Source organism: Saccopteryx leptura, chromosome 2 (assembly GCF_036850995.1).
Source record: "Saccopteryx leptura isolate mSacLep1 chromosome 2, mSacLep1_pri_phased_curated, whole genome shotgun sequence".
NCBI lineage: Eukaryota > Metazoa > Chordata > Mammalia > Chiroptera > Emballonuridae > Saccopteryx > Saccopteryx leptura.
This window is the reverse complement of record NC_089504.1, coordinates 338,641,563-338,657,433: the sequence shown is the minus strand read 5'-3', so window position 1 is coordinate 338,657,433 and position 15,871 is coordinate 338,641,563. Positions and strand designations below refer to the sequence as shown.

The 15,871-nt window shown below is 42.8% G+C and overlaps 1 protein-coding gene across 3 annotated transcripts in view; it reads left to right on the top strand.

Annotated features, from left to right (window-relative positions):
• The window catches only part of MYO1D (myosin ID), a 372,921-nt gene that overhangs the window by 261,911 nt on the left and 95,139 nt on the right, over nucleotides 1–15,871 (top strand). For all 3 annotated transcript variants that reach the window (XM_066363819.1, XM_066363820.1, XM_066363821.1), the window contains one exon: nucleotides 263–417. In XM_066363819.1, coding sequence (XP_066219916.1) covers nucleotides 263–417 — 155 coding nt within the window. The remainder of the gene's footprint in view (nucleotides 1–262; nucleotides 418–15,871) is intronic.

Sequence of the window (15,871 nt, the reverse complement as noted above, 5' to 3'; positions counted from 1 at the left end):
TTTATTCTTTTAGACTAGAAGTTTAGCAATTTTCTACTCTTTTGAAAGAATCAGCTCTTTGTTTCATTGATATTTTTTCTGTTGTTTTTGTTTTCAATTTTATTAACTTTTTTTTTTCCATCTGCTTGTTCCATGAAACTTGATAAAAATTAAAGTTATCAGGATACTGAGAAAAAATGTATTATTGAATTACATGATGTATTTTTACATTTATTTCTCTGAGAACCCACCTAATAGTTTTCCACACTCTGTCTCTTTGCAGTTGACTGGTCTGAGTGTCTCCAATGGAAAGGACCAACTTGTAGTGTTCCACACAAAAGACAACAAAGACCTCATCGTCTGCCTCTTCAGCAAGCAGCCAACCCATGAGAATCGAATTGGAGAGCTTGTTGGAGTCCTGGTGAATCATTTCAAGAGGTAAAGTTTGATTTTTGTAACTAAGACAAGTGTTAAACCTATGAAATCTTTACTCATAATTCTCACCGACCTTGTTTTATGCCAATTATAGTGCATTGAGTTATTTTCCTTCACAAGGACAACTTACATGATCTATTTTGCAGAAGGCAAAATTAGCATCCAGGCTTAGTCTCAAGATTAGGAACGGTCCTGTACTTGTCCAGCCTCCTGCTGAACAGCAATGAGAGATTTCTCAATGGTGATTTCTTCACTGCCAGTACAAGTGTATTTGTCACATCTCTCGTTTACCCCAAATACGATCAGTGAGTGTGTCTACCATGAATGTAAACCAATTAGAAGGGAGATTTACAGTGGCATGTAGGTCCAACCTCTACAAAAACACACAGTTGTGATGGAACAAGGCACATTCTGAGAACTTCATAGCAAACACAGATGAGATCTGAGGTATTTAGTGTGTGTGTGTGTGTGTGTGTGTGTGTGTGTGTGTGTGTGTGTGTGTTGGGAACAGATGTGAGAAACAGAAACAGAGAGAGATCCTGATGATGGGCACCAGGGAGTGGAAACTTTAGCTGGGGAGTAATATTGTCTGGTTATTTATTGGAGTCGTTTTAGAGAGGAGTGTTTCTTCCCATAGGAGGTCATGGAGTATTTAGGGTAGAGCAGTGGTCGCCACACCGCAGCTCACGAGCCACATGTGGCTCAATCAGATTTGAGGACGTTTTTAGCAAAGGCCAGCTTAGGAGTACCCTAATTAAGTTAATAACAATGTCCCTACCTATATAGTTAAGTTTAAAAAACTTGGCTCTCAAAAGAAATTTCAATCGTTGTACTGTTGATATTTGGCTCTGTTGACTAATGAGTTTGCCGACCACTGGGGTAGGGTATTTCTCTGACACCAGAGTCAGATGGTTTTCCCATTGTAGCAAACTATCTCTGCTTCCCCAACAACCTGGCGCTGGGAGACCACTCCTCAAAACTCAGTGACTAAGAGAGGAGCCCCTCATCTAGTTCCTCTCCTTCCTAAGAGACAGTTCCTAAGTTGCCAGAAGTAACCGAGTATTTATTAGTATTGGTTACTCTTCAGGTTTAGACATGGCTTCTTTAGCTAAACAAAGGCACTTACAATCAGATATCCACACACCTAATTCTGCTGTGTCTATCTTTGCTGATAAATGTATGGAGTATAATTTTAGAAGTGCACTGCACAGACCATTTATTTTATTAAACCTTGTATTCTAGATCAAAATAGATCTTTTAGTATTTTGCATAGTTAAATGCTTTTAAATGCTATAAATAAAATAACATTTAATGGTCATCTGGTGGAAAAAATAAGACTCTAAATAAGGAATTACTAAAAAATAATAACAAACATATGGGCCTTTGAAAAATTCCCTTTCATCTGCCAAATAATAAATAATAAAAGGGAAGAGAAATATTGGAGAGTTTAGACTGGAAGGGAGACATAGAGAAGGCGTTGCTACAGTAAAACTTATAACTCAAATAAGCAGGCTTATTTTGCTCCTAATATTTAGTTACAGCAAAATATGGACCATTAAAGGGATTTTAATTTGGATGCCTGGACTAATGAATAGTTTTGCCTGGGAAATTTAAATATTTTTTCTCAATCTGGACCTTGTTTAGCAAATTCCAACCCCCATTAAATGCCTCTACAAGTGGCAAACGATGTGAATCTGGCCCTAGAATCCATCGTTGCCCTCTTCCCTAACACATGCACGTTCAGATATGTTTCCTAGGTGCATTCCCACTAATCTTTACTATCGGTGGGGGGCAAAAGTAGGCTTCCGGTTGTGAGTATGGAAAATAGTACAATAATCAATAAATAGTAAAATAAGAATAAACTGTGATTTGCATACTCACCACTATAAACCTACTTTTGCCCCACCCTGTAGATGTAAGATTTTCTAAGTGTCTTTAAAATTTATAAATGGAAGACAGAGAAGGCTGTCAAGTTATTAGATATTTTTATAGTTTACTCTTGATATCTCTGTCCTAGGAATTAAGTGGTCAAGTACAAATAAGAGACAAAATCCCTCTTTCCTGCCCCAAGAAACTTCAGGCTTGGAATTTTGACTTGGAGTTCTAGTTATCAACTTGATATTGACATCTTGAGGAAAGATCAATTTGATTGGTTTTTCCTACCTCTTTCCCTGTATTATCAAGTGTTATATCATTAGTGTGACTTTGAGAAACAGAGTGTGTTTTACAAACATAAGGAAGTGTGACCTAATCATGTTTATCCATGGGGTCAATTATGAAACTCCAAAGGTGAGAGGGATTTAAGTTCAGATCAGTTCTTTATCTTCCACATAATTTCCATAAAGTACATGCTGAGAAGTCCTCTAGTTAGAAGTTGGGAGGAAAGGTCTCACAAACAAAGCATACTATTGATAGATGAGAACTGGAGTGGTTGTCGTGAAAAATTGTAAGGAAAAAGGATTAGGATTTAAAGACTGAGCAAAATTCCTGCCAAGTTTCAAAGAGAAGAGGGGGAAATAAAGTTTTTTAAAATGAATATCTCATCGTATTAAGCCAGCACAACACTATATCTAAAACAGGTAAGGATAACACAAGAAAAGAAAATCATAGTCCAATTTCATTTTTTTAAATCCTAAATAAAATGCCCCAAAATTGAATCCAAGAGTTTTTTAAAAGATTAGTGCATCATGACCAACGAGGCTATACCCTGCGAATACAAGAAAGGTCTATTGATCTATAGTAGTCATATATAATAGTTCTTAAAAGAAGACAACAATACTATTTGATAAGATTTAATAAGTTATTCCTAATAAGTAAACATGCAAACAAAATGAATAAACCTTCAGTAAAATAGGAGTAGGAACAACTAAGGGGCAAACCAGCAGCTGCGGGTTAAAATCAAGTGAGCAGATAGGGCTCCAGGGTTACTGTAACCAGGAGGGCCTGGGCCTAAGGAAACGTCTAAGTTACGCTGACCCCAGCAGTGTAAGGAGGGGGAAGAGGAAGAGTGTTTCCGCTCAGAGAAGAAATGGCCTCAGGCAGAGGGTGCTGCGGTTTGGAGAGAGGATGAGGTAAGGTCCCCACTGAACTGAAACGGTAGGGCAGCCCTAGATGATAACCTCACCTCTTCGAGGGCTGAACTCTCAGCAAACCTCTGCCCCAACACAAAGCAAGTAATAAACCAGAAAGAAAACAGCAAGAGAACTGTACATAGCAATATGAAAATAAGGAGAGAAAAAAATAAAAAAAATAGAAAGGCAGGTGAATAAAAAAGAAAACTTTAGGATAAACTTTATATTAAAAAACAAAACAGGCCCTGGCCGGTTGGCTCAGCGGTAGAGCGTCGGCCTGGCATGCAGGGGACCCGGGTTCGATTCCCGGCCAGGGCACATAGGAGAAGCGCCCATTTGCTTCTCCACCCTCCCCCTCCTTCCTCTCTGTCTCTCTCTTCCCCTCCCGCAGCCAAGGCTCCATTGGAGCAGAGATGGCCTGGGCGCTGGGGATGGCTCCTTGGCCTCTGCCCCAGGCGCTAGAGCGGCTCTGGTCGCTGCAGAGCGATGCCCTGGAGGAGCAGAGCATCGCCCCCTGGTGGGCAGAGCATCGCCCCTGGTGGGCGTGCCGGGTGGATCCTGGTCGGGCGCATGCGGGAGTCTGTCTGACTGTCTCTCCCCATTTCCAGCTTCAGAAAAATACAAAAAAAAAAAAAAAAAAAAAAAACCAAAACAGCTAAAGCACAGACCGATCTGAACAGACACCATCCAGATACACCTGATACATCCATACAAGCGAGTCCTGCTGTATTCCACAGACCAGAAACGACAGCAAGGGAGGAAGCAGGGGGCCCCAAGTCAAGCACATTTCGGATATTGTTAATGAGTTAAACAGGTTTCTTTCCTACAGTACTTCTCAGTGCCTTTAATATGCCTTTGTTCCTTTTAAATATAATCATAAGGATATATATATGTTTATATTTATATAAATAAAGACATACATATTATTGTGTATATTATAGACTATTTCTGGAAAAAAATGCAGGAAATGGGTAACAATATTTGTCTCTGGAGAGGAAGAGGGGAGACAGGGTACTGGAAGAGAAAGGTAGAAGGGAGATTTATTTATTTTTCACTGTAAATTTTTTGCAGTAAATATATGTGACTTATCTAAAAAAAATTTTCATTTTAATGATAAACAAATGGCAGCAAGTTTTAAGGCATATTATAGATGGCTTTAAATTCATGGTTGTTTTCCTTTCCTGTTTAGAAAAGTAGAAAAGAACAAAGGGGCTTTCTAAGTGTGTGATCTATCTCGTGGCATTTGGATGCCCTGAAATAACGCCAAACAAAACCTCTCGGAATCACACTGTTCTGTAGGGTCCCCCTGTAGATGTCACGTGAACTTAGAGCGGGTTCCCTTTCCTGTGGTGGCTGTGCCGGAGGTTTGCTCTGCAGAGGTTACGGAAATGTCTGACTTCTGTACCTCATTCTCAGCAGTGTCTACCTGCTGGCCGTGAGCTCTTCTGCCCACTAGCAAACAGATGGCCTGACACTGGCTGCCCTAACCAGAGTCACCAGAAACTCGGTGATACTCAGCTGTCAAAGGACCCATCTGCCCTAAGCAGCTGTCCAGGCATTTGCCTGTCTGGATGCTGGAAACCTCAGTGTAACCCCGGTCTTGGGCATAGGAACTTTTTTTTTATTCCTGTTCTTTTTCTGTGGATGAAAGCCAGAAGTCAGTGCCATCTGCTTCTTGTTTTTCATAAGCAGTATCCTGAATATCTGCTTCATTAAAGGAGCACCGTTACCGAGTTTAACTGAACACCTGACCTGTTTCTCTGCTGTATTTTGCTTGTGTTCTTTTTAATTTGCCCTTAAAACCACGGGTAGATGCAAAGTAGGCCATTGGTTGCAGCCGGGAGAATACAAGGGTCAGAGGAAATAAGGCCTCCCCACCAGAGGTGGAGGAAGCGAGGAGGGAGGCCACCTCCCAAAGGCCCCTGCTCCTGACCCTCCCTGCCCGGCACCGCTGCTGCTCACCCCCTTCCTGCTGCTGCCGTCTGGATCCCCTGCACTTCTGTCCCTGACCCTGGATGTATGTTTGCATGGCCTTTGACCTGTAGTTCCAGACTGCTTTCTTTGAATGCCTGGCTCCTAGTCATAGTAGTTCGAATTCCAATGAAAAATGTTGTCAGTAAAATAAACATAGATGGGCCCTGGCCGGTTGGCTCAGCGGTAGAGCGTCGGCCTGGCGTGCGGGGGACCCGGGTTCGATTCCCGGCCAGGGCACATAGGAGAAGCGCCCATTTGCTTCTCCACCCCCCCTCCTTCCTCTCTGTCTCTCTCTTCCCCTCCCGCAGCCAAGGCTCCATTGGAGCAAAGATGGCCTGGGCGCTGGGGATGGCTCCTTGGCCTCTGCCCCAGGCGCTAGAGTAGCTCTGGTCATGGCAGAGCGATGCCCCGGAGGGGCAGAGCATCGCCCCCTGGTGGGCAGAGCATCGCCCCTGATGGGCGTGCCGGGTGGATCCCGGTCGGGCGCATGCGGGAGTCTGTCTGACTGTCTCTCCCCGTTTCCAGCTTCAGAAAAATACAAAAAATAAAAATAAATAAATAAATAAATAAACATAGCTGAAAATAATGTAGATAGCCAACTATAGAGGTTTGCTTGATTAGATTATGGCCCATGCCCTTCGTTGGGTATTTGGGCCATTTAAAATCATAATCCTTGAAGGCATCTGATTTATGGTGGCAGCAATTCCCCCTCCTCTGCCTTCCAATAGTGATACACACGAAAAGAGATGCCAACTCTTCGTAATACTGGAAACCAGAAATGTTACTCAGCCAGAGGTCCACTGAGAGGGACGTCCTTCGCCTCTGCTCACATGTCACCCCATCAGTCACTCCCTAAATGTCCTAGAGAGAATAGCAGTTCATCCACTCAGCACTCTCTGGCCCCTACCCTGCTTTATGTTACTATGTGGCTCTTACCTCCACCTGACCCTGTAACTTGCTTATTTTTTTTATCATGTATATTCTAATTAGAATATAAGCCCCATGTTAGCAGGGACGTTATTTCTGTTGTTCGTTGTAGTTTCCATAGTGTTCAGATCATTGCCTGGCACTCAGAAGGCTCCCAGTGGGTAATTGTTGACCATCGAAGCCAGCTGGTAGGATCCGCTGGCCGAAGCACGCCTCTAGCCCTTCCCCGCCTCTAGCCCTTCCCCGCTGATCGTGTGCATCTTGCCCACCAAAAGGTAGTAATTTTGTCCTCCTTCTGTGTGAAAGAAAGGAACAGCTGTCTTACAGTTTTCTTCCCTTTATAAAGACCTCTTCTTGTATTAATTCCAGGGTTATAGCTTTAAGCAATGCAAGTACATCTGGGGACAGAAGGGAACAGGTATTTTAAGATATTAAATTAGCCACTGAAAGAGCTATGGGCTTAAAGAACCATGGTAGGTTGCATACTGGGGATTGCAGCTTTTCATTTAGTTTCTTTTATTTTTTTTTTTTTAAACAACTAAAGAACTAGAAATAATTCCAGACTCTCCTTGTCATTCAACTGACAAGGGAGCAAGATGTAGGGACCTCAGCTCAGATCAGCAGCTTCATAATAAGTAAAAGACTTCAAAGCCACAACCAGAGGCTGTGTGCATGAGCCAGCTCTCCAGGTTAAAAGCTGAGAAATGGATTCTAACTACAAACAGGTAGACTGTAGGAAGTAACCCAGAAGAATCCACAGGCCCCTTTTGTGCGAGAACACCAGGAATGAATAGATGTCTCCTTATTTATGAGGCCTAGAAATAAAGTGGCAGTGAGAAAGGTGCAGATTGTAGACTTAAAAGAAAAGCCTATTTCTGAAAAGGATTATAACAGAAAATTCATATTATAGAAGCTATTTGTATTCTGAATAAAATTCAAGAAATCATAAATTACCTCATCAGTGATGGTGCAGTGGATAAGAGTGTCGACCTGGGATGCTGAGGACCCAGATTCAAAACCCTGAGGTTGCCAGCTTGAGTGTGGGATCGCCGGTTTGAGCATGAAATCAACATGAACCCATGGTCACTGGCTTGAGCTCAAAGATCTCTGGCTTAAAGTCCAAAGTTGCTGGCTTGAGCCCCAGGTCACTGGCTTGGCTGGAGCCCCATGATCAAGGCACATATGAGAAGCAATCAGTGAAAAACTATAATGCCACAACTACGAGTTGATACTTCTCATCTCTCTCCCTTCCTGTCTCTCTTGCTTTAAAAAGAAGTTATCGATTCTACATAAACAGATGAAAGATCATATGGCAGACTGAGATGGAGAAGGGGCAGGCTGAGAAATAAAAGTGTTCAATTATTTGCATGAAGCAAAAAAAAAATATTAAAGAATAAAAATCAACCTTAAAATGTGGAAATGACACAGGTGGTATTGCAGAAAATAGAACTGATGGGAAAGAAGAGTTTAAAAATATCTCTCAGCATGCAGAAGAAAAGCAGACAAGGATAAAAGAAGTTGACAGATGTAGAAGACAGAGAACAGAGTTTACATTCAAATCATAGATGTAATTGAAAAAGAAGCAAACTGAGCAAAAGTAAGATTTTGTTTCATTTTTTTTCAAGAGTACAGTGGTACCTTGACACATGAGCACTTTAAATCACAATCAATTTGAGAGACAAGCAGTCACTCGTGGGATTTTTTGCTTTAAGTCATGAGCAGATATTTGAATCAGGAACTTCTGCCACCCTGCACTAGATAGCCTGCTGAACGTTCTGAAAGGGAGGAGGAAACAAACTTCCATGGAAAGATTTTTGTTGAAACGGCCTCTAAGTGAAAGCGAGGAAAGTGTGATGAAAAAGCCAAAAGTCAGTGAAGAAAATGATGATTAAGCAAAGTAAAAAAATAGCAATTAAGTTTAGCAATAAAGTTACATATCATACTTAGTGTGTAAGTTAAATTTTGCAATTAAATGTAGCATTAAGTGTGTAGAAAGTAAGTTATGTTAAGCAATAGCACATGAAATGAAAATGTCCTCCACCAATCTCCTCCCCCTCTGCCAACATCTTCACCTGACCTTGAAGGTAAATACACTTCATGAACCAGTTTATTTATTTACATTCTCTCTTATTATGTATGTGTGTGTGTGTGTGTATGTTATTTATAAAGTACATTTTCTTATTTAAAAGCATATAAAACAAAAAGTTCATGTGGTTTTTGGGGGCCAGAATGGATTAATTGCATTCCCACTCATTTAAATGGGGAAATTCGATTTGACACATGAGCAAATTGAGTCACAAGCTCTGCCATGAAACGAATTAAACTCATATGTCAAGGTACCACTATATACGGTTTTTTAAGTTTTTTTAGGTGGGGGGGTGATAGGCAGACTCCCACATGCACCCTGACTAGTGTCCACCTGGCAATCCCATCTGGGGCTGATGCTTGAGTACCGACCTATTTTTAGTGCCTGAGGCTGTTGCACCATGAGTAATCAAGCTATCATCAGCAACCAGGACCATACTTGAGGCCACTGACTGTGGAGGGGAAGAGGGAAAGAAGGGGAAATGGAAGGGAGAGAGAAGCAGATGGTTGCTTCTCCTGTGTGCCTTGACTGGGAATCAAACCTGGGATGTTCATATGCTGGGCTGACACTCAATCCACTGAGCCACTGGCCAGGGCCAGAAGTACAGTTTTTAAAATCTTAATGTCTCTGAAATTGGGATGCAACTTATTGATGGGTTTTTACAGTAATAATGGGTAATGTGTTATTTTTCTTAGCAATACACAAAATAAGGCTACATCTTACAGAAAAGACATCTTATATTCAATAAAACAGTGTAGTTTAAAACATACTAGAAGAAAATCTTCCATGCTGGAAGCACTTTTTCTAAAGATCTAAAGTTGCCTTATTTTTTTATTGTAATGACCTTTTTTTTAATTTCAAAAATTAATAAAATATAATTATAAAAGTGTTTAAGTATACAGACTGGGAAGGGGTGAGATTCCCTTACAAAGGAAGAAAAATTAGGATTGTGTTCATTTCTGTTCTGTAGTCGTAAATGTCAGAATCTGATGGAGCAACATCTTTAGTCTATTGAGGGGCACAGGTTAGAGCCCAGTGCAATTCCCACTGGTTTCATGAACTGACAGAGAAAATGACTAAGAGGAGCACATGATGTTTTCATATGGCCATTTTACTGAACCACTGTGACAAAAAGTAGCATTTAAACAAAAAAAAGCCTGACCAGGCGGTGGCACAGTGGATAGAGCATCGGACTGGGATGCGGAGGACCCAGGTTCGAGACTCCGAGGTCGCCAGCTTGAGCTCAGGCTCATCTGGTTTGAGCAAAAGCTCACCAGCTTGAGCCCAAGGTCGCTGGCTCAAGCAAGGGGTTACTCGGTCTGCTGAAGGCCCGCAGTCAAGGCACATATGAGAAAGCAATCAATGAACAACTAAGGTGTCACAACGCGCAACGAAAAACTAATGATTGATGCTTCTCATCTCTCCGTTCCTGTCTGTCCCTGTCTATCCCTCTCTCTGACTCTGACTCTCTGTAAAAAAAAAAAAAAAAAAAAAAAAATCAAACCGCTAAAGCTTTGGGTTTTTAAAATTATTATTACCTCATACAATATAAAATAAACATTCCCTCTTACCCCAATAAAGAGAGGTGGGGTGAGGAATGAATGGGTGAGTTTCAGAAAAAAGGAGGGTGGAGGTTAGAAAAGAGATGAGAATTGACAGGTAAAATTGCACATGACCAGGATTCTGTTCACCACCGGGACTTGTCCCAGAAAGAGTCATCACTCACTCTAAGCACTGTTTTTTCATTACCCTAAAAAGTTTGCAGTTTAGACCTGCCTGCCTATTTCCAGATAGGAAACCCCACCTGCAAATAGCAAGTAATTTAGAGAATGAACTAAACCCATTTATACACTCATACCCATCAGCTATACACAAAAGACAGAGAGAGAGAGAGAGAGATCTTAAAAGCTTCTCAGTGTGACAAAGCCAGGGCCAAAATCAGCGCTGAGGTGTCCTAGCAGTTGTGGGCAGGAGCCGTGTACGACTTTCCATTTCTCTGGTTCTGCGCCGGGCCCATCTGCCTGGAGGTGCAGCCGCCGTGGACAGAGCTGCGTTAGAGGACATGCAGGGGCCTGCAGCCATCCTCGGCTTCACCTGCTCTGACGATGGAGATTTCTCTGGGGATGTTTGTGCAGATCAAAGGTACTTGTTTGCTTTATGACAGTGCCATCGTGGCTTTTCATGTTGAAAGAGTAAATCTGAAAGTACTGGGAAACTGATCATGCTGTCAGCCACTCTGCAGGGAGATACTGTACGTTTAGAGTAATCATATTGCTTTTTTAAAGGCCCATAGCACTAAACATTGCAAAATATGTTAAAATGGAGATCTTTTCCTATGAGGTATTCGTGAATTTACCAGATGATTAGTGACTAATACCCTGCTTTGTGCTATTTGTTGGATTTTTTTTTTTTCTAAAGTGTCAGAAATAACTCTTCAACATAATGAGATTTTTAAAAGGTTTTCTTAGTGTTTTATTTCAAGTCTTATCGGCTATATAGGAATCAGGATTTTATGTAAGCATAGCAGCTTCATCAAGTCTTTTATCAGAAACAAACACATTTTCATACTGTCATTCAGCCTACATTCTCTGAGCACCCACTGGTCTGGCTGTGGGTGGTAGGAGGGATACAGAGATGGGCCGTTTGGGCCTTTCCCTCAAACAGATCTTAATCTCACGGGGAAGACGGCATGTGTGCTCTCCAGCCTGACACAGGCTGCGATGGGGCAGAAGGCCAGACTGTGGGAGCGCAGAGGATGAGCCGGCTCCCTTTGCTCCGGAGAGTCGGGAAACCCCTGATGGAGCAGGTGGTCATCCAGCTGCGTCATCAGGGATGTCCGGAGACTTTCTCGTTGGGAAGGGGGTGATATTTTCCCCAGAGAAGAGATGCAGAATATGCAGAGAAGTAGCGTAAGTAGGAGCCAATGAATTTGAACTTTTTCACAGAGGTTATAGGGGAAAAAATAAGAATAATAATGTAAAACTGTCCAATGAGAGAAAGCCTAAGGACAGATACCTTCTAGCCTAGAGAGGCTCAGAAATACAAAATAATTGTCCACTTAAGGGAATTGGGAACTTGAGAACACTAGGCCCTGCTAATTCATCCAATAAAAATGGGGGATCAACAAAAAGCAGTTTTGTTAAATATGCATAATTGGTAAATTTGGCAAATTACTTTTCATCAATGACTTGTCCTAATTCATAACAAGTTCCCTTAGATTGAGCTGGTAGGAATTGGGTTTCTATCCTTGCATCCAGGAGAGTCTTAACCTAGTGTGCCCAAGTCCTGCAGAAATCAACAGTTTAGATACGCTGGTATGTACTACTAAATAACAGCAAATTTTGCTGGATCTTGGTATAGCTATGGTTGATACTTTATTGCCAACATTTAGTATTTCTCCTAATATACCTATTAAACCCGCCTCTGAAACCTTACTGGCGTCTCTTTAGCACATTCAAGTTTCTCCATCTTGTAACTATTGGGATGTTAAACTCCTCTGAAGGTATTAGAGAGGTTTCTTTCTAAATTGTTGTTGTAAGGTGGTATTTTATCCAGTTTAACTTGGCTGATTTTGTAACTGAGCTTTTGAAACAAATGTGTTAGAATCTGCCAGTTGTTGGTTGTAGTTTTGTTTTCTTGTCCTTGAGCATCAAAATTGAAAACATAGGTAACTTAGAAATTTTAATAGCTATGTCCAAGTTTACACTGTCGAACAGGTAATACCATTGACCCTTGAACAACGCAGGGGTTAGAGGAGTTGACCCACCCACAGAATCAAAAACCCAAGTATAGCCTGACCAGGTGGTGGTGCAGTGGATAGAGTGTCAGACTGGGATGCGGAAGGACCCAGGTTCGAGTCCCCGAGGTCGCCAGCTTGAGCGCGGGCTCATCTGGCTTGAGCAAAGAGCTCACCAGCTTGAACCCAAGGTCGCTGGCTCCAGCAGGGGGTTACTCGGTCTGCTGAAGGCCCACGGTCAAGGCACATGTGAGAAAGCAATCAATGAACAACTAAGAAGTCGCAACGCGCAATGAGAAACTGATGATTGATGCTTCTCATCTCTCTCCGTTCCTGTCTGTCTGTCCCTGTCTATCTCTGCCTCTATAAAAAATAAATAAAAAAAATAAAAAATAAATAAAAGATGCAATAGATCTTGATGGAGATTTAAAAAAAAAACCCAAGTATAACATAAGTGGGACCCTCCACATACACACATTCCCAACCACAGGTCAAAAATAATCATTCCTAGCCCTGGCCGGTTGGCTCAGCGGTAGAGCGTCGGCCTGGCGTGCGGGGGACCCAGGTTCGATTCCCGGCCAGGGCACATAGGAGAAGCGCCCATTTGCTTCTCCACCCCCACCCCCTCCTTCCCCTCTGTCTCTCTCTTCCCCTCCCGCAGCCAAGGCTCCATTGGAGCAAAGATGGCCCGGGCGCTGGGGATGGCTCCTTGGCCTCTGCCCCAGGCGCTAGAGTGGCTCTGGTCGCGGCAGAGCGATGCCCAGGAGGGGCAGAGCATCGCCCCCTGGTGGGCAGAGTGTCGCCCCTGGTGGGCGTGCCGGGTGGATCCCAGTCGGGCGCATGCGGGAGTCTGTCTGACTGTCTCTCCCCGTTTCCAGCTTCAGAAAAATACAAAAAAAAATAATAATAATAATAATAATAATAATAATTCCTTTTTTTCCTCCTCATAAGACATAGTCTGGTCTTTATGTTTTAAATTCTTCTCCTAGAATTATTTTCATTTTTCCTCAGGGTTGAAACAAAAAATCTAATATACAATTGAAATGAAAATAATGGATTTTTGAGACTATTGAAGAAAATGATTTTTATTCTGGATTTGGAATGACAAATGAGACAACTCTAAGGATAGTAAGACTAGCAGAGCGGTTCTCAACCTGTGGGTCGCGACCCCAGTGGGGTCGCCTAAAGCCATCGGAAAATACATAATGCATATCAGGTATTTACATTCCGAATCATAACTGTAGCAAAATCATAGTTATGAAGTAGCCACCAAAATTATTTTTTGGTTTGGGGTCACCGCAACATGAGGAACTGTATTGCGGGGTCACGGCATTAGAAAGGTTGAGAACCACTGCTTTAGCAAGTCGGTTTCAAGAAATACAGAACATGTGAAGTGTTAATCCACGACTAAGCCCTCTAAAATAAAATATGCTCAAGAAAAGAAACATTCCTCTTACACATGAAATCTCTACAGGTTTCTTTGTTTGTTTTTGTATTTTTCTGAAGTAAGAAGCAGGGAGGCAGGGAGACAGACTCCCGCATGCGCCCAACCAGGATCCACCTGGCATGCCCACTAGGGGGTGATGCTCTGCCCATCTGGGGCGTTGCTCCGTTGCAGCCAGAGTCATTCTAGTGCCTGAGGCAGAGGCCATGGAGCCATCCTCAGTGCCTGGGCCAACTTTGCTTTAATGGAGCCTTGGCTGCAGTAGGGGAAGAGAGAGAGAGAAAGGAGAGGGGGAAGGGTGGAGAAGCAGATGGGCACTTCTCCTTTGTGCCCTGACTAGGAATCAAAACTGGGACTTCCACATGCCAGGCCGATGCTTTACCACTGAGCCAAGTGGCCAGGGCCGAAATCTCTACAGTTTTATATAACAATAGGAGAAGAAATGAAGGAAACCAGTGTGGGCCCTGGCTGGGTGACTCAGTGGATAAAGCGTCATCCTGTCTCACCAAGGTCATGGGTTCAGTACCTGATCAGGGCACATATGAGAAGCAATCAGTGAATACACAACTACATAAATGGAACAACTAAATGGGACGAGTTGATGCTTCTCTCTCTCTCTTTCCCCTTCTTCCTCTCCCCTCTCTCCTCCCCTACCCTCCACTCTCCCCTCTCTTCTCCACTTTACTCTCCCTTCTCTTCTCCCCTCCCCCCTCTACCTACATCTCTCCCCTCTCCTCTACCTCCACTATTTCTCCTCTTCTCCCTCTCCCCTCTCCTCTCCTCTACCCCCACTATTTCTCCTCTCCTCCCTCTCCCCTCTCCTCTCCTCTACCCCTACTATTTCTCCTCTCCTCCCTCTCCCCTCTCCTCTCCTCTACCCCCACTATTTCTCCTCCTCTCCTTCTCCCTCTCCTCTCCTCTCCTCTACCCCTACTATTTCTCCTCTCCTCCCTCTCCCCTCTCCTCTCCTCTACCCCCACTATTTCTCCTCCTCTCCCTCTCCCTCTCCTCTCCTCTACCCCCACTATTTCTCCTCTCCTCCCTCTCCCCTCTCCTCTCCTCTACCCCCACTATTTCTCCTCCTCCCCCTCTCCCTCTCTCCCTCCCTTCTCTTTCCTTCCCTTCTCTCCTCTCTCTCCTTTGCTCTCTTTCTTCCTCTCTTAATGGGAAAACATATTTTTTAACATTTATTAAAAAACCAGTATGGCTGAACCTAGAGCAGTTCATTGAAGAAAACCAGGAGGGCACAATAGAAGATGGGAACCAGAAACAATGAGAAAAATGGCAGTGGCCTGTAAAAATATTGTCCAGAAGACTGACAGTAAGCTGAGGCTCGGGGAAAATAACAGGCGAGTACTTCTTAGTTGAACAAGGATGAGACAAATGTCATTGTTCGGGGGAATGATATATCAATACAAAGCGTTTTTATTTTATTCATCAAGAAATAAGTTTCTGAAACTAAGGACAAGCATTAGGGAATCCAGTCCCAGCTAGGAAAAAGAAGACAACTGGATGCTTTATTAGTTCAAACCCCTGGGCCAGGAGACACTCATCCTGAAATACCGGACAACATTCAGTATGAACCCCAACCACTTACAGGAATGTTTGAGCCTCATGGAGAACAGAAAAAATGTCAAAACCCTGAAGACGGGCCTGACCTGTAGTGGCACAGTGGATAAAGCGTCAACCTGGAAATGCTGAGGTTGCCGGTTCGAAACCCTGGGCTTGCCTGGTCAAGGCACATATGGGAGTTGATGCTTCCTGCTCCTCCCCCCTTCTCTCTCTCTCTCTCTCTCTCACACTCTCTCTCCCCTCTCTATAATAAATAAATTTTAAAAATCTTTAAAAAACAAACAAAAAAAACCCTGAAGACGGGTAGAGGTCCTGGTATGGCAAATGTGAACAAAGATCCCAGAATCACAATTCTGGTTGAACCTGACATAAGTTTTCAGCAAAATTCTACGATAAGTTGCCATAATTTGTAAGTACTTAGTGGAAAAAAAGCAACAAAAGTCAGCATAAGTTCAGAGAGAAGAAATGAAGTCAAGTAGCCTTGAAATATGTTTTTTTCTAAAAACAATGACTTGGATAAAGACAGTGGTGGGATTCAGCCAGTTCACACAGGTTTGGTGGAGCTGAACCGGTTGTTTCAATGGCACTTGTTTTTTTTTTTTTGAAGGTTTTTAGATTTTATTTATTCATTTTAGAGAGAAGAGAGT